General features: G+C 40.4%; 1 protein-coding gene and 1 long non-coding RNA gene across 11 annotated transcripts in view; one reads left to right on the top strand and one right to left on the bottom strand.

Moving 5' to 3' along the window:
* The window catches only part of SOCS2 (suppressor of cytokine signaling 2), a 286,616-nt gene that overhangs the window by 78,141 nt on the left and 183,519 nt on the right, over positions 1–24,956 (top strand). For 7 of the 10 annotated variants that reach the window (XM_074325273.1, XM_074325269.1, XM_074325274.1 and 4 more), the window contains one exon: positions 11,145–11,448. In XM_074325273.1, coding sequence (XP_074181374.1) covers positions 11,145–11,448 — 304 coding nt within the window. Of the gene's footprint in view, positions 1–9,714; positions 9,883–11,144; positions 11,449–20,760; positions 20,859–24,956 lie in introns of those variants that run through there. The other 3 variants (XM_074325275.1, XM_074325276.1, XM_074325277.1) reach the window with 3 other exon arrangements.
* On the bottom strand, positions 1,488–23,250 carry LOC141570062 (uncharacterized). Its single transcript, XR_012493850.1, has 3 exons — positions 23,078–23,250; positions 7,613–7,726; positions 1,488–1,936 (listed from the first exon to the last, which is right to left on the bottom strand). It is a non-coding gene; the product is annotated as an uncharacterized LOC141570062 (long non-coding RNA).

Below are 24,956 nucleotides of genomic sequence, written 5' to 3'. Positions count from 1 at the left end.
GTAAATGTTCAAGAATTGTTAACTTCAAAAAATCGAATTAAAACTGTTGAGGGAAACTTGATAATTTAAATTGGGTCTCAGTGAATATGTTACTTTACCTAAAAACCTGTGTTGTTCTGCATTCTGCTTATTCTTCATGTTCAAATGTGTCTTAGGGTTATTCACTGATTGATTTATTGACTTCTTAATTCAAGAGCTATTTATTGAGCACCTATTATGTGTCAGACTCTCTTACAGACGTTGGAAATATAGCAGCCAACAATCAGGAAAGGTCCCTGTTTTCATAACAGGCATTTTAATGGGGGAGAGACAGAAAATACTCCCCTTCCCAATAAACAAAAATACCCCAAACAAATAGAAAAGTAAGAAAATTAACTGGTAGTGATAAATGTTAAGAAAGAATGAAACAGTGATGTGATAGAGCCTGGGGAGCAATTTTAGGTCAGGTGTTCAAGGAAGACCTCTCTAGGGAGGTGACACTTAAGATGTTCCCTGAATGACAAGGTAGAGCAAAGTTCTGGAGTCTGAGCAAGACATGATAGTGATTTAGATGACGGTAGTGGTGGTGAGGATGGAGACATGATTGGGTAAGGAGATGTTGTAGAGACCAAATCAATAGGACTGACTGATGGATTGGATGGAAGGTGTGAGGGAAAGAGAGTCATTCTTTTTTTTTTTAAACTGCAATTACATTTTTTTCTTTCTTTTTTGTTTTAGGAGGGCTCAGCTCACAGTGGCCCATGTGGGGATCGAACCTGCAACCTTGGTGCTACCAGCACCATGCTCTAACCAACTGAGCTAACCGAGCACCCAGAGAGAGTCATTCTTGACTCCTAGAGTTTTAGGCTTGGCGAGATGTTGGTACCATGCTGCAGTAGTGGAGCAGGCTGGGGAGGAGTAGGCTGGGGTATGAAGAATCAGAGTCCAGATTTGGAAAGATTAAGTTTGAGTGGCCTGTTGAACTCCAACTGGAGATGTCAAGGAGACAACCAGATACATGAAGCCAGACCTAAACATTTGGAAGATATTTTTGTCTTTAGGTAATATTTAATGGAATGGGCTGGATGAGAATACTGATAGAAAAGGAAAGAGGTCCTAGGAGTATTTTTAAAATTTTCAGGTACTTAACAAAACTTTATAGAAATAACCACATTCTATCATCTATCTATCTATCTATCTATCTATCTATCTATCTATCTATCTATCTATCTATCTATCTATCATCTGTCTATCATCTATCTATCTATCTATCTATCTATCTATCTATCTATCTATCTATCTATCTATCTATCTATCTATCTATCTATCTAATCTATCTACCTACCTACCTATATCTCCTATAACACTTATAAAATTAGCCACATAAAAATGAATTGATAGGAATTTTTGACTTTCTCACATTCTTTAGTATACATAAATGGGGACCAAAAAAGAAATCTGGTTTTAATACACTGGTCTTATATGCATTTAATAACCCATGTTTTTGAGTGTCTACTGCCAGGCATCATATGAGGCACTGTGTGTAAAATGAAATAAATAGGACAGTCATGTTATTTATTGGTCAAACGTATTTACTGAGTACATGCTATGTACATAGTATTAGATCATTTGAGCAGAGACCACAAAAATGGAAAATCGATTCTCTGTTCCCAAGAGAAGGCAGTCTAAAACTGCCAGGCAAAAAAGAACAAACCACTCAGAAGTCACAAGGGTAGTATCTTTCCTTTTCCTTCTGCATATCTGAGGTTCTTAGACCATTAGGAGAAGTGTATCTGGACCATGAATTTGGTGAGGTAAGCCACATTCAATCTTTTCCCTTCCCTTCTACTTCTGGGCAAGGGGAGGGCTTCTCTGGTGTAGAGAAGCTTGTTTCAGCCCATCTCATACTTCTAGCTGACTGGTACTCCAAGCATCTCAGCGTTCATATTCTCATCATCTGGGGAGAAGAGACATAAAGAATCCATCAGCATCTTTAATGGCTAAGTTCTTTTCCTTACGAAATCAAACAGTCTCCCTTAAAAAGAGTGCTAATGCTTCAATATTAATATACACGATTTGTTCAAAATTCTATACTTCCTGTATAGCTGGTGGATGGATTGGCTGCATGCCCACTTATCAGTGCAAATGAGAAGGAAGGGAAGTGCTCTGGTCTGGGATAATCGTTGTATTTGCTTTATTAAGATGCAGCTAAACCTTTGGTGGATTGTTGTCAGAGAGAGCAGCCCAACCTCAATTATGCTGAAACAAAAAAACCCCATTATACTCAGTCATCATTGTTTAATTTTTAAAAGGACTTTATTAAATAACCCCAAATAAAAGCTTAGTTCATTCAAATACCTGATACATTTACCGACAAGTCATCCTGGCAGACCTATGATGACGTAGTTCTTGGAAGGAAACTCTCAGTAAGGTCCATGTGAAATTTTTTTTGTGGTCACTGTTGCCAATTGGTAATGGAAATAGTCAGGGGATTTTGTGGGGGGTGTCAGAATAACTTCTTTGTGCTTTATGATGTCAAATTCTGTGGTCTGAGTCAAATACTTGGCCACATGCTTAAACAGGTTCAAGCTCCTTTTGTTGTTGTTCACTGAGAAACGTTGGCCCCTTTCCCTGATAACAGTGCAACTTGCTTCTATGTTGCTTCGTGTAAACAAGAATGGGAGAAATACTAAATTTCTCATCTCAAAATGTTAAGTTAATGCTCTTTATGTCTGCTATCCGAAGTGTATAGATTTCGCTTCAATCAGTGATACAGTATGTCTGCCCAGTAGATATTCAGCAGAGAATTTAGCTATTAAATTTTGCCATTTAAAATACTTAGATTTGGTTGTTAGCTCGTCCTTGAGAGAGTTTAAATGGCATCCATTTTACTAGTTTGTTTCAATCACTGCATTTAGTTATACCACTCAGTACCTAGATTGTATTATTTTGTGCTTTATATTGGGTTAATATCAGATATATACATGTGAAGAACATTTTAGTACCTTTGTGAAATAAAACAGGAAAATCATAGTTTATTAATTTATCTGATGTTCCTTATATAAAGAATTACATGATAAATTCCTGCTTGAAACCAATGTCATTGAAATTTCAGTATCTTTGGATGACTCAGCATATTTTCTTTCTTTAAGAGATGGGAACTACACAACATAAATTTTTTTTCCTTTTTATTGTGAATGCTGGGAAACAAAGAGCTTATTTCAGCATGTCCTAATATCTTTAGGTATCCTAATATGTTAAATCTTAACTAGTTTCTTATCCATCTTTTAAATGTGTGTAGTACAGTTTTATAACTGCTGCAAGTTTTTTTGAAGAAGAATAGGAAAGGTCACCCCCTTAAAGAGGCTTTCTCTGCAGACTCAGTTGAAATCAGCTCCCTTCCCCAGCCCCCTGACTGTTTTTTCTTACCAAAGCACTCTTCCTTCATTGCATTTATAATTATTATTTTTGTTTTCTTGTTTATGTTTGCCTCCTCCTCTGGACTGTAAGCTCCATGAAGTCAAAGAACTTTTCAATATGTTAGCCCTAGCTGATACTAGCACATAATAAATGCTCAATAAAAATTTATTGATGTAAATTGCAATAATTCTAGTAGTATCAATCACTAAAGTTTTACAGCATAATACTTCAAACATCTAGAAATGTTGTTGGGATGTTAAATTAGTACATGATAATTTGCATAATAATGTATTTGGCTCTTTTAAAAGATTTGCAATGTAGGTTTTTGTGAACCATCCCAAGATTTTCACAATAAAAATTATTAACCAAAGATCAAAACGAGATACCCTAAAACTGAAGGAATCATTAGAATTCATAACTTAGTAAAATTAAAATTAATTGGTATACGTTTATTCCAGTAATATTATCCACAGCATAATACATTTATCAAGAGTTCTACAGAAAGAAGGGACAGCACGGCTGCATATTCCAAGCATAGTTTTAGGATTTACAGTTACAGGGATAGATGTCTATATTTCCTTGAACAAACTCTGTTTTTATCTTTGTTGTGGGGTGAGGAGTACAGGGAAGGGAGGCTGTAGAGGATTCTTGTTGCCAGTCAAGAAAATAGCAAAGATGGAATGGTGAATAAGAAATTAGGTTCAGAGGTCTTTATAGCTTCCTGACAACAGGCAAGTCCTTCACCATCTTCCTATTCTACTCTTACTTCCCCTCCTTTCACCCCTCCCTCCCTCCTTCCTTCTTTTCCTTTGTTGTCATCTCTCCTTAGTCTCCTCCAATCTGTGACAGCTTCTCAGTCTTTCCTGCTTTTTTATGACTTTGATACTTTTGAATAGTAATTGTCAGACATTTTGTGGAAGGTCTCTCACTTTGGGTTTGTCTGATGTATGCTCGTGAAAAGACTGAGATTATGAATTTTGGGGAACAATACCACAGAGGAGATGTGCCCTTCTTGTCACATCATATTGGGGAACATGATACTGACATCACTTGCTTTTGATGATGTTAGCCTTGATCACTCGATTTAGGTGGTGTCTGCCAGGTTTCTTTGCTATCATTTGTTTTTCTTTCTATACTCTATTGCTTAGAAGTGTGTGACTTTTCATCCCCAGCTTTTATTAAAGTATATTTGACAAATAAAAATTGTATACCTTTATGGTGTATAATGTGATGTTTTGATGTACATATATATTGTGAAATGATTACCACAACCAAGCTTATGAACACATCCATCACCTCACAGAGTTATCCTTTTTTTTTTATGGTGAGAACATTTAAGATCTACTTTCTTAGAAAATTTCAAGTATACAGTATAGTATTATTAATGATAGTCACCATGCTGCACATTGGATCTGCAGAATTGATTCATCCTGCATCACTTAAACTTTGTACCCTCTGACCAATGTCTCCCCATTTACCCCACCTCCACCCCCAGCCCCTGGCAACCACCATTATACTCTCTGCTTCTATGTGCTTGACTTTTTAAGATTTTACATATAAGTGAGAGCATACAGTATTTGTCTTCCTGTGTCTGGCTTATTTCACTTAGCATAATGTCTTCCATGTTCATCCATGTTGTAGTGTATGACAGGATTTCCTTTTTTTTTTTTCAGGCTTTGCTGTTGTTTTTTAGTTAAGACTGTTTAAAGAGCAGTTTAAGGTTCATAGCAAAATCAGACAGAAGGTATAGAGACTTCCCGTATACCATCTGCTCCACACATTCATGTCTTTCCCCATTATAAACACCCCCCACCTGAATGGTACATTTGTTACAATTAATGAACCTACATTATCATATCATGATCACCCCAGTGCATAATTATCCTTAGAGTTTACTCTTAGTGTGTGTTCTGGGGATTTGGACAAATGAATAATGATATATATTCATGATTATGCTATCACACAGAGTATTTTCACGGCCCTAAAAATCCTCTGTACACCCTCCCTCTATTCCTCTCCTACCACAACCCCCAGGCAACCACTGATCTTTTTATTGTTTCCATAGTTTTGTCTTTTCTAGAATGTCATACAAGTGGGATCATACAGTATGTAGACTTTTCATATTGTCTTCTTTCACTTAGTAATATACATTTAAGGTTTTTCCATATCTTTTCATGCTTGATAGCTTATGTCTTTTTAGTGATGAATCATATTCCTTTGTCTGGATGGACCACAGTATATTTATCCATCACCTACTGAAGGACATCTTGGTTGTTTCCAAGATCTGACAATTATGAATAAAGTTGCTAGAAACATCTGTGTTCAGGCGTTTGTGCAGGTATAACTTGTCAACTTCTTTGGATAAATACCAAGGAGCATGACTGCTGGATCATATGATAAGAGTATACACAGATTTTTAAGAAATTGCCAAACTGTCTTCCAAAGCAGCTGTACCATTTCACATTCTACCAGCAATGAATGAGTTTCTATTGCTTCATGTCCTCACCAACCTTTGGTGTTGGAGTTCTTGATTTTGGCCATTCTAATAGATGTTATTTCCTTCTTTTTTAATTATATATACATATATAATTATTTTATATCTATATATATATCTATATATATATATATATATATATATATATATATATATATATATATATATATATCAGCCTTAAAAAAGAAAGAAATAACATCTATTAGAATGGCCAAAATCAAGAACTCCAACACCAAAGGTATACATATATGTAATCCCTTCATCCATTGATGGACAATTAGGTTGCCCATTGTGTATAATGCTGCAATGAACATGGGTGTTCAGATATCTCTTTGAGATACTGATTTCATTTTCTTTGTATCTATACCCAGAAGTTGATCATATGATAGTGCTATTTTTAATTTTTTGAGGAATCTCCATAATGCTGTATCAATATAATTGTTTGACTTTGTTTTTGCGCAGGAGCTTAATAGTTGTTTTATTTAGTTTCCAAACTTATGGGATTTATGGAAGCTATCCTTTTATTAAAATTTCTGATTTTGTTGTAAAATGGTAGAGTCCATAGGTTGTATGCTGTTGACATTTTTTAAAATTTATTGAAGTTTCTTTGTGACTTAATTCATGACCTATTTCTGTGACTATTTTCAAGTATGCTTGAAAAGAATCTGTTTTTCTCCATGACTTAATTTCCACATCTATGAAACAGGAAGACCCCAAAATACCCAATTCATTTGATTTTTGTTTTAAAGGTTGCAAAACCAAAGACTAAATTGAAAGGCAGCAAAACACCACACTCATTCTTTCTGCTTTGGGACTCTTTTGCACACTCACAATGGGTATATTTTGATGCAAGTAAACATGGTAAGGGAGAGATCAAAAGGAAAATATCTGTCTTCCTGAAGAGGGATTGGTTACCACTGGGTAACAGGTGCTTAATCCTCTGTGGGGGCATAATTCCAGCCTAGAGAGAGGGACTGGACAGAGTGGAAGAGTAACCCCCTGCGATAGTGATTCTGCTCTATGTTAGATTCCTTCAGGGCTTGCTGACTTTACATATTTATATAGTAAAAATGAACCTTTGGTGTGCTGCTCAGAAGTATCATTGTATGCTAGGGTGTGTGGAAGTCCTCCAACAGGCTGACTGACATATTTGGCTAGTTAGTCGGATAGCTAGCCTGGTCACTTAGGCGGCAGCATGGATGCTCATCTAAATTTGCCATAGGAAGAGCACTTTGATGGTGAAGGGCTTTACCTTATCGATTTAAGTCAGATCTTTAATGCCAACCTCTCAGCTCCTGCACTAACTCTTCTCATGCTGCCCCACTCTCTTTTCTTCTGTTCATGAACTCTCATGGAACTCTGTTGGGTCCTCACCTACCCTGGATGTCATCAACATCACTGTCTCCTTCTGGCTTCCAGGAGATCACAAACCTTTCCAAGTACAAGTCATCAAGAAGTGTTTTAAACTAGGTAGTTTTACATAGGTTTTTCTTGTGCTATTTGTTTAACTTTACTATATGTTTGAAAATTATCAAAGTTTACAGTTGGAAAAAATATGCCATGTTTTTTTCTACCCCAAAAGTCAGTAACCTCAGTTTTGGGCAGTATCTGTACTTTATCTGGATGAAGAGCAAGAATATTGCTAACACCTGCCCACATATAGAAGGGAAATCTTGTCCAATTCCAGAACAAATGAAGGGGGAGAGAGGAAGAGCGTACCTGGAACTTAAGAGTATCATCAGTGGGAGGTGGCACAGAATGATTTGCCAATATTTTGGCTGTCATTCGAAGAACAGACTCTTCACCATACAGGGCTGTGTGGTGTACAGTGTACTGGAAATAGAATGAAACCAGAGGGCCCTGGTTAGAAGTCAGGTTTTGCTGCATATTACCTGTGAGATTTTGGCTAAGACACTTGGCCACTTTGATCTACAGTCTTTACATATGTAAAATTGCTAGTTATAATAATAATATTTGCCACCCATACAAAATATTGTCACTACTGGTATAGTAAAATGGTAGATTGGTATAATAGCACTTTAAACTGGTTACAAAAATTAGAAGGTTTTGAGGAGTGAGATTTAGAATTACTCTCCATTGATTCGCTTACAAAGATATTTTCATCTTCCATTGGAGGTGTTTGTGGTAAAAACCTCTATGGAAATAAGGACACTTAAGGTTTGTTTGTTTGTTTGTTTTTTTGTACATCTATGTCAAGTAATTTTTAGTACATCTATGACTTTCTGTATATATCATCCAATTGACTTAGAAGTGAATCAATAAATGCATTTATTGACTGCCTCATTTCTTAAAGGAATTTGAGGAAGGACCCTCAATTTGATATTCTTGTACTTGTCTATATTTGGGTCATGCACTTCTCTTGCCTTCCAAATTAAAAATATGGTCGACTCAGCAGATATGTCCCCAATATCAGTCACTCTCTTTTTAGCATATCTTTCTGTGCTTCAGAAGCTGGAAAACTCCAAATTACATGTCCCAGACACTCTTGATGCTAATGTTCTGCATTCAAATTAAGTTTCACCAGTGGCATGCATCAGAATAAGATTTGCACGTTCTGTTTTGATGCTGTTGGCAAATACAGCTGTGGAGACCTTGGTTTTTCTGCAGCTGTGTTCTGTGTCCAGTCCTTGTTGTGTCAGTGTTGAGCAGACTAGAACTATGGAGTAGTGGCGGTTCCTCACTCCATCTTCCTAATTGTGGCCATGAGCCAGTCAGTGTTGTTGATGGAGTCATGCTTGGATGCCCAGACCTTCTCCAGCCTTTCCAAAGATTGTGAATGTCTCCAATTCCAATGACAAATACCTTTCTGTCTAGAGTAGCTAGCTGATTGCTGCAACTGAATCCTGAATAACTGACTTGTAGACACTTTGTGGGCAGGAATCTTGTTATATAAAGAAATTGAAGTAGGGCCCGGTTGGGAACCCCGTAGTAGAGGACTCGCTGCATCTCCAGACTCACCTTTCCTTAACCTAAAGCTTAGTAATAAACTACCCCCTGCAGCTTGAGCCCAGAATCCAGTTCCCTGTTTTAGAAAATTACCCTGAAGCTTATAATTAATATCCCATGCTTACTGATCACAATCTTTATGGCCTAGCATTCTTTCCAGGTTACTGTCCTCACTGCTCCTGGGTTGATGAGCACGTGGGAAAGCCACATTGCCAGAGGGAAGGCTCCATGCAGACCCCCGGAACCATCATGGAGGACGGCCCAGATTTTCCCTTAAACATCCCAGCAGGTCTGAGAATGTTAAGGCAGTTTTTGGAGGTGTTAACTCGCTGCCTTCTCAGACCACTGGTGCTCTGATAATAAACGTTTATTCTATGACCCAACTCCTGTGTTGGTCTATTGGCTGAGCGCAGGCAGCATGTGCCCTGGACTCCTTTGGCCTCCAGTTTCAAAATCACCTTGCATTTTATGTGGAGGGAAACAGATGATAAATAAATGATTAGGTAAAAGTTTTGGTAAGATGGTGATATCTACTACAGATAAAAATAAAATTGGAAAAGGGGATGCCAGTGCAGGAGATGGCTGTTGCAATTTTAAATAGAATGGTCAGGGAAGGCCTTGCTGATAAGGTGACTTTTCAGACCTACCTATTATTTCAATTGTGTACTAAGCCGTGATGGAGTTACTGTGTTAAAATGCAATTATCCGATTACTTTTTTCCTTCTATAACTCCCTAAGTGATGCTACTATTTTTCAGCTCCAGGTGGCTAGATTGTTTACCCACAGCAAATATGGCGGAAAAGGCTTCAGTCCGACACTTGGCCCCAAATAAAGATGGTTACAGAACTTCCTGTGTTTGCCCTTAACAAAAATGGCGACAACACTTCCTGTTCACTGCTTTCGCCTTTAACAAAGATGGTGCTTATGTCATAGGTTCCCTAACTGTCTGGATTCCGGTTGCAGGGTTTTTTGTTGTTGTTGTTGTTGTTTTATTTTTTTGGTTAAGATACGTGTTTGCAGACGTAAGTAACAGGAAACCAGAAGCTCCGTATTCATCTTTTCTCGAAGGCCCCGGGCCGTCGCGTCTGCGGCCTGTGCCGGGCGTGGCTCCCCCGCCCCCCTATCCTGCTCGGGACCTCCCGAGCTGGGCCGGGTTGGGGTGGCGGTGGGGGAGCCCCAGGCCCGCTCTCCCCCCGGGCCGCTCTGAAGGTCATTCCCAGCACCCTCTTTTAAGCGGGTCAGGTTGCCCCGAAAATCTCTCTTAGTTCTTCCTGTTCGTACTATCACAGGGCTTCAGCTGGAGAGGCAGGAAATACAAAGAAGTTCCAAACGGGCTCTGGCTTCCAAAAGTGCACACCCTCCTCCTCCCCTACACCTGCCAGACTTCACTGAGGGCGGCTGGAGGGGAGGCTGGGGGGGCCGGGCTCGCACTCTCCGTGGTGCGTGGAAGCCCCGTCGGCCTCCCTACCTCCCCGCCTCGCCACTTGTTTCCCCTCCTAGTCTGCACGCGACCTCCCCTCAGCTCACTGGTTCAGTGGTCTTGCCAATATGCCTTCAAATCGTGCGTGGTTACTGACCGGGACTGGCGTGTGGACATTTTTCTTTCAAAGAAAGAATGTCCCATGCATGTGTAGCCACGGCAGTGTCGTGATGGAGATCCCGAATTCTTACAGAGAAGGGATGGAGTTTGTGACTAAAAGGTTTACAGTAGACTGGGCACAAACACTTCAGTGTTTTTTTTGAAGGTGATGGCGTATAGGCCTTTTCTCTTAGGGGAAAAGATCTTTAAATGTATTGGTATCCGCTGGTTTCTGCCCACCATGCCCATTGCTGATGAGGTTCTGCAAATGCGCGTGTTCAGAAGCGCACCTGCATGTATATTGGCAGTTTCTGCAGTGGTTGGGTAACTGATGAAGGCAGTGTTATAATTAAAAAACCAATATTTTTCTCAAGTATCTTAAAATGAAATGTTGCTCTGTAATCCTTGGATAAAAGTTGCTTCTTAAGCAGGGTCTCAGACCCATTTTCCCCCCCAATCTCTTTAGAGAACAAGATATTGAGCTAAGATCCCATTGTGTGGAAAAGCAAAAACAGAAAAGATGATTCATGTTCAGTGTTGTTATGTTCCGAAACATTTGAAATTAACTTGGCTAAACACCATGGCCTGGCAGTCGGCTAAGGTTCAAAGCTATCCAAGACCTTAAAGAGCTTGCATTGTAGGACCCTATCTTTAGGGGCTCATCAGTATTCCTGTAATCTGAGCTACAATATTGTCTCTTTCCAGGGGGAAATGGAGGCTAGAGACAAGCAAGTGCTTCGCTCTCTTCGCCTGGACCTGGGTGCAGAGGTACTGGTGGACGGACTGGTTCTTCAGTATCTTTACCAGGAAGGGGTCTTGACCGAAAACCATGTTCAAGAAATAAAAGCTCAAGCCACAGGCCTCCGGAAAACAATGCTGCTGCTGGATATCCTACCTTCCAGAGGTCCTAAAGCATTTGATGCATTCCTAGATTCCCTGCAGGAATTTCCCTGGGTAAGGGAGAAGCTGGAGAAGGCAAGAGAAGAAGCCATAACCGAGCTGCCTGCAGGTAGGCCCCCAAGGAGATCACTTCAAGCCAGCTCCAAAATGGTTGAACTATGGCCTTTGGATTGGAAATTGGGGTTTTAGGCTGGGAGGGTATCAGCAGTTCCTGAAAGTGGATAAGGAGTTTGGGCTGAAGGCACATGGCATTAGAGGGACAGGATGAGGAGGTGGAATTAGGAAGTGCAGGGAAGGAAGGAAGAATGAAGCATGATTGAGAGGGTGAGGAGGGAGGTCACAGGGTACGTTTACAAATGCTTCCAAGGAAATTTGGCAAGTCACTTGGGAGGCATGTTCTCCTCTGAGAGCCAGGTCATATCTCAGCTCTTGGCATGAGGAGCCATTTGGAAAGTGCAGATGGGAAAGCAGGCATTAAGCCTTCTGATGACTGCTTCATGGGGTGCCAGCGCTGTTGGCTGGGAAAGGTCAGCTTTGTGAAGGACGAGACAGCCTTTAGGAACAGCCTTGCACCTGTTCCTCGGGCTGTCCTACATGGCCAAAGGGCATTGTTTGGAAGGCTGGCTGACTTTGTTTTTAAAGGTTATTGATTTAAAGTTGTCCTTTTTAGTTTGGTTTTATTCAGACACCCAGAGTACTTAATTTTGTAAGGACAGTAGTTTGTGAAGGGTCTCATTTTAATTTTAAGGAAAGTTGCAAGCTATGGAAAAGAGAACCAGTCCCGTGCCATTAACTTGGCTGATAGCAGGAGGATGTGATATGGAATACTTGTTCCCTCATAACAGCTCCCATGACTTACACTTTTCACAAAGACTGAGTAGCATAGAACTGAACTGACAAAAAATTTGAAAGTTGACAGAGTTAGGAAGTCAACATTCTCTGGCGTTTTGATAGCAGTGATAGTTAGAACAACTCCAGGTCAGTGGTCCCCAGACTGTGTTGTTGCTGTTTTTTAAATAACAGTATAACTGATTAAAAAGCAAATACCAGTAATAAAAGACCACTTTTATTATTTTGGCCTCATGGACCTCATATTCTGAAGGATTTTCCAGACCACATGTATTAAGCACTCATGATTAATTATTCTATTTTTATTAATGACTGAATATCTAATCAGCATGAGATAATCCGTTAACTTAGAAAGGCCTGGTTAAATCCCAGCGGAAAAAGAAAACAATATTTTCATGTCCTAGCATGGCCAAATTACAGGCAAATGTATGTTTTAGGCTTTTTGAAGTACTGAAAATAGCTGGCCTTTTGAGAACCACTGTAGTTCTCAGGTTTGATTGTCCTTACAAAATTAAATAGGTGTGTGAACACGGCCAAATTAAAGTATTTAAGACACTTCTACCACTTTGTTGAAAGCAGAATAAATAACATAGAATTGGGGAAATGATAAAAGAAAAATTAGGGTGTCCGATGTCTTTTCCTGGTGTTTGACTTAGAAGTTCCTCTTGGCAACATAGAGCTGGAAGCAACAAAACAGACTAACTGAAAACCTGTTCCTACCAAAATATTTAGTTTAGTTTTATAATCATTTTGGGTGATGGAAATAGTACTGTTGTTTGTTTTTAATAGAGGTGTGACCTCATTGGCATTTCTTTAGATTCATTCAAATAACAAGAAAAAAATTAAGATGGTTCTCACCAAATGGTGGAAGTTATAGAAGAGTTGGGGGGAAAATAGTGTTTTATAAAAGTAAACAGAACAAAATAGTATAGAGTGGGAAAAAAATCGAGTGTATCTGTGTTGAAGTTTATAAAAATAATGCTAGTTTGTTAATTCTGTGGAAGTGGTCAAATGAAAGATAGGTTGGCTACGGCACAAATGAAGTACTTTTAATTGTTTGTTGAGTAACACTGATATTGAAAAATACTCTGAAGAGTTTGATTAAAATATGTCTCTCTATACCTTCCACAATGACAATTATATAAACTCACTTTTCAAATAGTCATTGTTAATTACTAAACATTTTAAATAAGATTACAAAATGTAAGTAAGGTATGGACAATAATGGTGCAGTGAACACGCGTTTTCCCATCACTCAGTTAAAACAAAAATATTACTATCGTCTTTGAGCTTCTGGGTGTTCTTCCGCAATCCTAGCTCACCCCCAACCCCCACTTACTGATAAACCCTGAATTTGGAGTTTCTCATTCAATTCTTCACTTTGTGGTTTTTCCATCTCATAAAAATCACTTTAAAAATCCATATACGTTATTGAAAATCCACTGTACCATAAGTTTTAGCCACACACACATACACACACACACACACACACACACACACACACACAGAGGGTGCTCAAAAAATGTATATACATTTTAAGAAAGGAACAAGTTGTGTTAAAATTACACTGGAGCTAACCACTTTGAGCACCTTTTGTAATTGCAGAAGTCAGACATGACTTGTATTTATCTCTTGTTGTCGGTATATATTGAGTATTATAATTTTAACACAGTTTTTTTTCTTTCTTAAAATGTGTATACATTTTTGGGGCACCCTCTGTATGTAAGGGATAGAGGAAATAATATTATTTTAAAGGAGTTGTTAGTTAATAGCCTTCTCTTATTTGAGACCTTAAACTTTTAAGTGTTTAATTAGTTTGATGGCAGTATTTTAACTCTAAAATTTGATTGGGATATAATTGGAAACCTAATTTTTTTTTTTGAAAGTCCTGGAAAAAATATCAGAATTGAAATGCCTTCATTTTAATGTCTCTGTGAAAAATGCAAATGGACCCAGAAGCCTATTTCCTAGGACCACAGTGCTTCTTCAGTTTTGTAATAGACTAATTTTAATAAGCTTTGATATGGTCCATTTTAATTTTTGTCAAGGCATTTTTGAATTTTGAAGAACTAGACTGGGGGAAAATGTGGATCTTGGATCTTTTTCCAAGAATGAGCTGATTTTATTTTATTAAAAAGTTTTCTTGTTTTGGTCTTCTCAGGGATTCTTGCTTTCCCCTTTGTTTTATTTTTGTATTTCTTTTGCAAATTTTGAGCTGCCTCAAAGACCTTATTTGGTGATTGATTCCAGTTAGTTCTTTTTATTTATATTCTGGATTTAAACCTTTGATTCTCTCGGAATCTGCCTGCATGATAGGTCTCCCTATCTGTTAATTAAAAAAGTCTAAGATGTTAATGGAGAATTGATTTTGTATTTGTCTCACCCTGTAAGGACTCTTGTATTTTAAAAGAGGAATTCTGGCAATAACATGGCTTAATCCAGCTTGGCACCATGGAAGGAGACCTTGATGTGATGTCCCGTACCCGCCAAGCTCACCTAGTAGACACTAGATCAGCTGGAAATCTCTCGGGGCTCCTGTCCAGTCATGCAGGAGGTGAAGAGAGTGCTGCATTTGGTGAGGCAGAGTGTCGCCTGTCTGCCTTCCCACTGCTCGTGTGCCCTGGCTGCACTGACAGGCTCACTGCAGCGCCTGAGCTACTCTGGATCTAGAAAGGAGGTTTATGGGCGGCCCAGTCTCACCAGCTGGGCCCAGGATTTCCTGTTCCTCTGTGTTGGCCCTGGCTGTGCGACTGGGTCTCTACCATGATTCTCATTTCACAGTCAGCCTGGCAGCCCAGCCATTAACCCCAGTCTTCCTGTAGGCTTCGGAGTTATTCATTTATTCCTGTCCTGTAGATTCCTGCTTTGTGTTCTGTTAGCCACCAGCTAGGGTATCTGAGAACACAGCTCTGCGTCTCCTGTGTTAGCATCAGATGCCTCCATTCTTTAGCCTGTCAGAGTGCCTGTCCTGGGGCTGACATTTGCTTCATCCTTGCCTGAGCTTGAGCTGGTTCACTGTGGACCCTATGCCTGGACTCCTCAGCTGCCCTCACTGGAGCAGGATGCAGGGCTGGCCTGCTTCCCCTCTACCCACTGGCTCCGGGCTCAGCCTGTGCCTGTTGGAGCCAGCGTTGCCTGACCATGTAGAGCCACGTCAGCCACTGACTCGAGATGCACGCTGGCTCTCCCGTGTATACTTTGCTGCATCTTAGGTGACTGAGCAATAACGGCAAACATTTTAGGAATTGTAACAGGTTTATTAGAGAGATTTCTAGCCTGGGATTTGCCAGTCTTACCATGGCTTGACCCTGCTCTGCATATAGGTTCCATGTTGATCTCAGTTTGTCTAGCTTGTGGTCTATTCAGGCACTTCACCGTGGCTGGATGGAGTTCACCTCATGGCACCGTGTGTACTAGAGGGCATGGTAGGTGAGCAAGACCCCTCCTTGTGGTACAGGCAGAGTCTACAGCAAGCCCAGATTCCCGTCTATCTCCAGCATGGTATCATGCACTCCCTGAGGACTGGCTAGGTGCCAGGCACTGGGTGCTAGGGATTACAGTAAACACAGCCCCTACTCTTAGGAGTTCACTATAGTCTACAGTCTGATGGGGGCAGACAACAGGCAGATGAATAAGTAACGCAATCCTGTGCTGCGTGACAACCTTTTGGTCAATGACAGACTGCATATGCCATGGTGGTCACATAAGCTTATAATGGAGCTGAGAAATTCCTATTGCCTAGTGACATCATAGCTGTCATGGCGTCATAATGCAGCACATTCCTCAGGTGTTTCTGGTGGCACTGGTGTGAACAAGCCACTGCGCTGCCAGTCCTATAAAAGGGTAGCACACAATTCATTATGTGCAGCACCTAATACTTGATAATGGTAATACATGACTGTGTTACTGGTTTATGCAGTTGCTATATTTTTGTCATTTTAGGGTGTATTTTTTCTACTTATTATCAGTTTGCTGTTGAGCAGTGTGCTGTGTTACGCCAGCAGCAGCCTCATGCATCCCGTGTTTACCGCAGCTCTTGATGGCATCATTTTCTCTTGTGCTGGATTTAATCTTGTGTTTTGTACAGGAGCAGGCTGGACAGGCGTGTGGCCTAGGAGCGATAGGAGGTACCTACAGCCCAGCTGTGCAGTCGGCTACACCGTCTAGGTGGTGTACCTGCGCTCGGTGATGTCCGCACAACGACAGAATCGCCTCACAACACATTCCTTGTCATTAAGTGGGGCGTGACTGTGCTATGAAGAAAAACAGTGTGTGTGGTGGTGAGGAAGGACTTAGCATATTATCAGGGACGGTCAGAGAAAGCTCCTCGGATGAGAGGATGTTCAGCAGAGACCTGAATTCTGTGACAGAGTGGATACAAGGAGGAACGTTTCAGATCGTGGGGGCCCCAGGTAACAGGGTGGCTGCAGCCCAGGCCCATCTGGGGTAGGAACATTCCTCATGGATAGATGAATCACAATACACGTCAGTACAGGCGCAGTTGGAAACATTTGTTGTTGCGTTTCTCCAGATGTGAGATGTGTGCACAACCATTATCTTGGGTGGTTCTTAAAGTGATTTTCGATGATAGGTGGACATGGGATTGAATCACATGGTAAGAGAATTATTTCCTTTTTCTTTCTGTTTTAAGCCTGATAACACCCAGGTGAAAGCCTCCGTTTGGTACAAGTATTTCTGGAACATCTCGCTTGATACTTGCCAGCTTTTCTTTTTAACAGGAAAAGGTCCTCAGGCTTCTAACCTTCTGTGGACAACGGTATTCAGCTAGAATTTTATTGTTTTGCTTTTTTGTGTGTGTCAATTGAACACGTTCCTTCCATTAATGGCAAGTAAAACTGTTTTCTGTTTATGAATTCCTTTAAAAACTCATTTATTTAACTTAAAATGAGTCAGCATAAACAAAAACACTAAGAAAATAATAATGGTATGAGGAAATGGCAAAAAGCGTGAGGATGCTTTTCATGTATTTTCTCATTTAAAAAGAGTGCCAGGACTTTGGGGCAGGAACCATTGCCCTGCTGGCATAGTTGGGGAAGGGAGGCACCAGCTCTAGTTCAGGGAGAAGATAGAGCCATAGTCAGGGTATTTTACTGTTTTGCTCACTCCGTGTATGCACCATGGCTAGGAACCGGTTAAATTTATGAGTAGAATTTCCAGAATGACTTAATTTCAGGTTGTCTAAATTGCAAACACATTAATTTGCAAACGTAACAAAGCCAACAGAGTGGAGACCTATCCTGATATTCCCAGACTTTTCGACTGGGAGGGATTTACAGATCATCTAATTTTTCTGAGAAAACCGAGTCTTCGGGAGATTAAGTGAACACCCATGCTCACATAGCTAGTTAATGTAATTTGTTGCCAGGACTGGAATTCAGGCCTCCTGACTCTTGATTTAGGACTTTTTCTGCTGTGCAATCTTGGCTCTGGGTTTGAAATGGAATTGTGTTATGCTGCAGTGTTAATAGTTGAAATAAGCTTTTAAAAAAACTGTACTAATGCTTTTTTTCATTTTAAGAGGAAAATTTTCAAGGGCTTTTAGAGATATTTTGGGATGTGATTTTACTAAAATATTTTATTTTTATGAATGCCAATTTTAATCATTTAAAAGGAAAATTTGATTGTTCGGTACTGCGTTTCATCAAAAGTCCTTCCCCCAGCCCTTTCTGCAAGGCTGACATAAAGGAAAAACAGAAGAATTTAATCGAGTATTTATGGGCCTGATGAAATAATGCATCTGTTGGCAGCTAATTGCAGCTCTTTCTAGGAATAGCCAACCATGTGACAGGCCTCTCCCCAGCAGGGATGCATCCATTTCACTTTAAAAAGTGGATTTATTGTTCTTTTCTCTTAGAAATTCTCACTGTGACATTTCTTTCCTCGCTCGTGGGGCTGTACGGGTCACATGATTACATCAGTCACCTTATTGACCATTAGGGTTGATGTAGCTTCAATTCTGGCTTTAAAAAAACTACTGATCCCCAGGTTTTGCTCAGGCCAATACATGCAAAATATGTGGAGGTGGGGTCTGGGCAGTGGTAATAGAGTCGCGCGTGCACACACACACACACACACACACATACACACACGTACATGCACAAATGCCTTTCTTTCTAGATTATGTTAAAAGGGAGCCAGTGTCGAGAGCCTTGAGCTATGACTCGCTGACCAGGCCCATCGCTCCTTTTCCACTTATTGCTCCCCAAGTATGGGCCTCCCAAAGCTGTGCACTTGCTTGAAGATTTGTTCTTGTTTTGTGGGGAGAGAGGAATGGAGGGTGGAAGAGTGGTAGGAATGGAGATATAGAGAACATGTAGTTTTGTTTTAAATCTCTAATCACAAATGTTTTTAATTCTCTGAATTTCTGGAACAGTGTCGCTTCCAGAATCTTAGACTCTATACAGGTGTGACTGTACTTCCAACCTTAAAATCCATTAGAACTCTATAGGATTACATAGACTAGATGTGCATAGAACAAAATTAATTGGTGGGTTTTGAATGAGCCGGTGAATTTGGATTTGGGGGGGGGGCGGTATTAGTATCACTGCCTCTTCACATTGTTTGATAATTATAAACCATCCATAATACTTTGTGCTCTGTAGACCAAACTATGCTGAAATGGAGGCAGAACCTGCCCGTGGAGAATGAGTTGGATGCTGTTTTCAGATACACAGTGAGCTGAAGATGGCTTGAGGATGGATAGGGGGAGAGAGACAAACGGCCAGTTGGGAAGACTGGGGCTGGCTTGGTCTGTCATTCTGGGTGGGTCAGGCAATCTGTCTCTCTTCCTGTAGTTTTTGTTTCTAATTAAAAATGAATTTTATTCTTTCCTGTGTCTCACAATGAACCTCAAATAACATCAGTAAAATAATGATCATAATACTCTTGGGGGGCTTCCTCTGTGCCGGGCGCTGCTCCGGGCCCTCGGCATGGAATCCTGAGAGTGGCTTGACGAGGCAGGTGGTCTGATTACCCTTGTTGCACAGATGAGAACATGGAGACACAGAGATGCTAAGTGACGCGCTCGAGGCTAACATGGTGGGGCCCAATTTGGAATCCAGGCACTCAGACGTGTGGCCTCGAATTCACAGCCTATGAAAATACATTCTCAAAATTCGCTTTTCTCTGCTGCCCAATTCTGATCACCTGTGGCTGCCCCAGAGCCCGTCATTTACCAGCCCCCATTCTTCTTTCTTCTCTTTATTCCACTCTTTAGGGGCTTTTCTCTCTTTCTCTTTCCTGCCTATTGTTGGAAGCCTAATTCCTGGCTGGCATCTCTCTCTCCATCATCTCACTGTGAGGCCATATGGGGCCAAGGAGCACGTACTACTTTGAGAGTAAAAAATGACGATGTCTTCTCTGCTGTGATCAGGAGGTGGTCACTGTGTTGGCGCTCCTGATACTGGAAGCAGGTCCCACTTTCACAGCTTTTAAATCATGCTATCAAAAGCCATCAGTTCCAGCAACCAGCTTTTCTGGTGGCGCAGCCTCAGAGTCTAACCGTACGCTTAGCAAGATAGCTTTCTCTTTTTATGGGTTACAGTTCAAACTTGCAGGCTGCTGTTGTAGCTAGCTGCAGAATGTTTGCCTTTACTTAATTTTAATAGGCAGCTGTGTTTATACTTGCTCCCCAGTTTGAACAGTAAGGAGTCTAAGTGTATGATTCTTTGGAGGACTTTTCCCCCAGAGAGAAAAAAGAGTACATTGTACTTTTCCAAACAGTAAATTTTAATTGAGGAGGAAATGTAACCTCTAGAAGAAGTTTGAGGCAGGTTTTATTTCTACGCTTTATTTTTGTTAATGTTATAAAAGAAATCTTAACTCCTCATAAGAAGTGCCAAGTTGACAATTCCTGGAAATGTTCATGTTCTATTTATGCTCAGCACCATAGCAAAGAGGTTGGTGACGCTGTTACCAAAATAATACTGCTGAGATGTAGTAAGTGGCAAATGAGAGGCTTGCAGTTTTATAACCTAAATATAAGAATTTAAAAACATCTCTCGTTCCACCATTTGTACGTAAGGTATATGGGTGCTGAGTGGTCATGGTGAAGTTGTTACAGAGAATTCCAGCTCAAGCAGAGCACATCTGCTGGGACTTGTCCTGTTATTAGAACTGTAGATTACAGCTTGGAGGGACCCCCGAGGCCCCCACTTTATAGACACGGAAACTAAGGAATGTAAGTCAGTCTACCAGCATATATGTAGGCTCTTTGGTTAAAGCAGTAGACCTCTTGCTAAGACAAGCAAAAGTAGGAATTTCTCTAATGTGCGCTGGGTAGTTCACAAGTTTGAAGTTCCAGGGCTCAGTAAGGGCAGGAATGAGGACGCACCTTGGGGGCTCTCTGGCCGTTGATGACCATCTCCCGCTGAGCTCCTCCACTTTGACTTCGCTCAAGATTCAGAGTCTGATTGGCCTAGTCATGTGCCCTTCCCTCAGGACGGCACAGTCACCTGGAGTGGGGAAGGGACAGTTGCAAAAGGAAGAGGTGAAGGCTGATTAAGAGATGTCCGCTATGCTATATCACTCCCGTTCTTTTTGTATTGAGCAGGTTCCACACTTGCGGACCTGGGAAGAAGTGCTGGCCCTTTAAGGAAGGACAACGGTCTTCATCTTAATAAGCAAGGCCCAGGCTGAAGGTCAGAGATGGTAGGAGAAATAGGAGAGCAGCTTTTGGAGCAAGATAGGTCTTCTCAAACCTCTTCAAAATCAGAAGATATTGGGGAAAAATGGATTGAGAATGTTAACACGTTGCTTATGGCGGGGTTTAAATCCCTCATACCCCTCTGTTCCAGCAGGTTTTTAAAAGAAACTACTTTAAAATGCACTCTTCTCTTTAAAGCGTAAATGCTTCTATGTCATTTATTATTTTTCTATGGAATTTTTTAGGATTTACTCACCTATGATGTTAGTAATCCCTCCTGGTGTGATACTGCAGAAAGCAGCTTCCTTTGTGCAGTGGGACATGGAAAAAACGGAGATTCTCGTGATCCGTACGCAATGTGTTAAAGTAGAGTGGAAGTTAGAGAACTTGGATTGGGTTCTGGCCTTGAGACGTTACATACATAAACTCACTTTATCCTCATTGGCCTTTGAGGTGGGTACTATTATTATCATGTGCATTTTCCAGATGGAGGTATTAGATAAATTGCCCAAAGCGACACAACTTGGGTAGTAGCAGAGCGGAGGTGTGAACATGGACGCTTCGGTGCTCCAGTCTATGCTGCCAGTCAGTAGGCTCTCCGATTCCTGGTGCCAATTCTTGATTCTAGCGATTGCTTCGTTATTTTCTGACCCTTTCTTGCCTTGACTCTCATATTTAGCCAACATTTTTATTGTGTGTCGGTGTGGGGTTTTTTTGGTTTTTTTTTTTTTTTTTTTAACAGTTTACCAAATGGGAGATAAAAAAAAAAATCCCAAAGAAGATAAATATTTTCTAGGAAATGTGATTACACAAAATATTTTGAATGAGATCGATATGGCAATTTTTGCTCATTGAGCCTTTAAACTTATTTCTTCCCTTTCATTTTCTTTTTATTCTGAATCAGTTGTTTGATGGTGCTATGGACAAATGTGTTTTTTCAGGCCTCTCGTATTTGTTTGAGCCCTTTTATTTCTTCATATGTCAGTCAGGATCCATTCAGGAGACCAAAACCACACAGTAGTTTGAATAAGAAAAATTTAACATACAGAATGATTAGCTAGCAAAAACTATGTTTAACTACTACTAAAGGGGTAAAAGAGGAATACAGAAATAGCAAATGGGAGAAGGTGCTTTTTTCTGGGGCTGAAGGAGAGTGCAGGATGGAGGCACTACAAACTTGCAAGAGGCCCCTCCCCACCCCAGACCTCACTGGAAATGAAGTGACCGTACCTGAATACTCCTACACAGCCTGCTGGTGGCCGGTAAACTCGCCAGAGGGTGCAGCTGGAGCTGGTCTGTAAGAGCAGCCCGCTAGGTTGAGAAACTTGGTAGGGATGTAGGTGGACCAGAGCTGATCCTCAGAGAGCAGTTTGCTGAGTGGGAGAGAAATTCCCTGGGGAGTGAGCACCGCTGGGTTTCCCCGATGCCAGAGGCTGTGGCTGTATACTTCAGAGGGGATAAAGCAGCCCAAATCAGAATGAAGAGCCCCTTCCTCTGCTATGGCCTTGCGGTGTCTCTCTGTTGATGAAACTAACACTGAACCGTCTGGCAGAAGAGAACTATTTGCAGGGTCCAGTCCTAGTATCACAAAGTACAGGAAACGGTGAATTTAGAGCTGAGAAATAATACATCGTTAATTGGTGCGCCTCATGTGTTACATGGTGATAGTACATAATTCCCAAAGTAGTTCTGAGAACCTCATTTATTCATTCATTCATTTAACCAACATTTATTGATTATCTACCATTGATGGCTGTTCTGCTAAGGCTCTGAGATTATGGTTGCCATTGTCTATTTTTTTCTCTGTCTTTGCAATTAGACTGTAATCTTCTCTAAGGCAGAGACTATCTTTGTCTCTATACCTGCGGAATGTAGCTAGCTAGCATAGTGCTAGATACATGTTAGTTCACATGTTTATTGAATGAAGGAAGGAATAACTATAAAGATGAATGTAAAAACAGAGTCATATCCTCAAAGAGTTTACATTGTAATTGGGGAAAGTTAGAGGCAATTAAATAAAATATAATATGGTATTCTGGTTATCTTTCGTTGTGTAACAAGCTGCTCCAAAACTTAGTGGCTTAAAATAACAATCATTTACTTTGCTCATGAATGTGCAGTTTGGTCAGGGCTCAAAAGAGACAGCTCATTTCTGCTCCACCTGCTGTCCCTTGGGGTGGCTGAACTGGAGCGAAAGGATCCAGTTCCCAGAGAGGTCACTCACGTTTGTGGTACTTGGTGCTGCTCGTTGGTTCGTCTCCACCGAGGCCTTCCTGGAGGTGGCTGGGGTTTCCTCACAGCGTAGTGGTTGGGTTTCAGAGTAGAAGCTGCCAGTTTCTTAGCGTCTGGACAGGGACACTGGCCTAGTGTTAATTTTTGCTGTATTGTTTTGGTTAAGCTGTCCCAAGGCCCAGATTCCAAGAGAAGAGATAGCTCACATTTCTTTGGGAGGTGTGTCCAATCATTTTGGGACCTGATAGCACTTATCAGAAGCAATGGTATAAAAATATATATGTTACCATAAATGGAAATCAGCTGCCATACATGAAAGTGACTTGTAAATTAATAACAAATATTTGTTATTAGTATAACAAAAGAAATAGTTTTTAAAAGTAAAATAGCTCTCTTTTTCTGAATATAAAAGCAACCCATATTTATTCTTTAAAAAAAAAAGCTCTAAAAAGGTTATCAAGAAAATGGTAATCACTCATAACTTTATTACTCAGAGATAATTATGGTTTATGATAAATGATGAAATGAGGTATTTGGGTTTTTACCATAGGAAATTCTATTTTAGAAGCTCTCTCTTTTCTGAACTCCAGTCAGTTTTAGAAAGTTATTTACTTGATGCTAGCACTTAAATCCAGAATTTCTTATGATGCCAAATAAAGAATAAAATTCAGGAGATCATGTGTATATGTGTTAAAATATACATATATATTCTTCAGAGAGTACAACTTTCTGAATCAATGTGAAGTGATAGTCTTTTCAGATTATTAACCAAGGCTAGTTGCTATTTCAGTTAGCAGAGGTTGGGGGGAGGGGAGCATTGGACTTAAATGACCTTCTCCGAATGACTCTTAAGGAACTATGAGGAGTGTTTTTCACTCTGCTGGTTTTTTTTTTTTTTTTTTTTTTTCTGTTTATCTTACTGAGTATTCTATTTCAAAGTGTTTCACTAGATTATTATGTAATCTGATTTTTTTCAGTGTCTCCTGTTTGTATGCTTTTTTAATATTACGATTCTAAATCTTTTCTCTTTGTTTTTCCTAAGCTATTAGATTATATAGGTAATTAAGCCTTTACCTGTGGCATTTTAAAATAAATTTATATCCTTTAAATAGACTATATTTGTAAATATGTAAGTGTTCTGGATAGTAGATTAGATTTTTCCCCCCCTGGTACTTAGGAAGGCATTCCTAATGACTTTTTTCACCTAATCACAGTGTATTTCAAAGAAACTGTTAAAACCTTTGGCAGAATAATCATATCCCATCCCTTTCACTCCTTGTTACCAAGGTAACACCGTAAACCATTGTAGGAAATAGGACGTGCTGGGTAAGTCAGTGAAAAGCACAGAGCATGAGAAACTCCAAAACTTTGCTTCTTGAAAGCATTTATTGAATGGCTGCTATGTGCCAGGAGTTAAACAGGTACAGAAATTAATAAGGTTTAATTGCTGCCTTCAAAGGTGCTCCAAATAAATGAGGTGATTTATGTAAAGTGCTTAGAACAGAGCCTGGCATATATTAACTGTTCACTGAATGTAGTTGTCGTCCTTATTGTCATTCGATGTAACTGAAGAGTGTGACACAGAGAGATAGGTGAAAGGGGCAGTGATGGCTCCACTTGGCCTGTGGTAAGGCAGTTTTGGGGAAGGCTTTAAAGAGCATGTGTCTGCCCGATGTTGGGCATTGAAGGGAAGTAGGAGTTTATTAGGAAGGGAAAAAGGGAAGGGCAGTCTAGGCAGAGGTAAGAGAAAGTTCCACGGCACGGAGGCAATGGCTGTACGCTGTGTGCACCTGGTGTGTGTGGGGTGGCATGGCAGCTAAGGCTTCAGGCCCAGGAGTGCTCAGGGGGGGCCCTGAGTGCCTGTGGAGGTC

Source organism: Rhinolophus sinicus, linkage group LG02, assembly GCF_036562045.2.
Source record: "Rhinolophus sinicus isolate RSC01 linkage group LG02, ASM3656204v1, whole genome shotgun sequence".
NCBI classification, from domain to species: Eukaryota; Metazoa; Chordata; class Mammalia; order Chiroptera; family Rhinolophidae; genus Rhinolophus; species Rhinolophus sinicus.
Note: the sequence above shows the minus strand (reverse complement) of the source record. Positions and strands in the feature narration are given on the sequence as shown.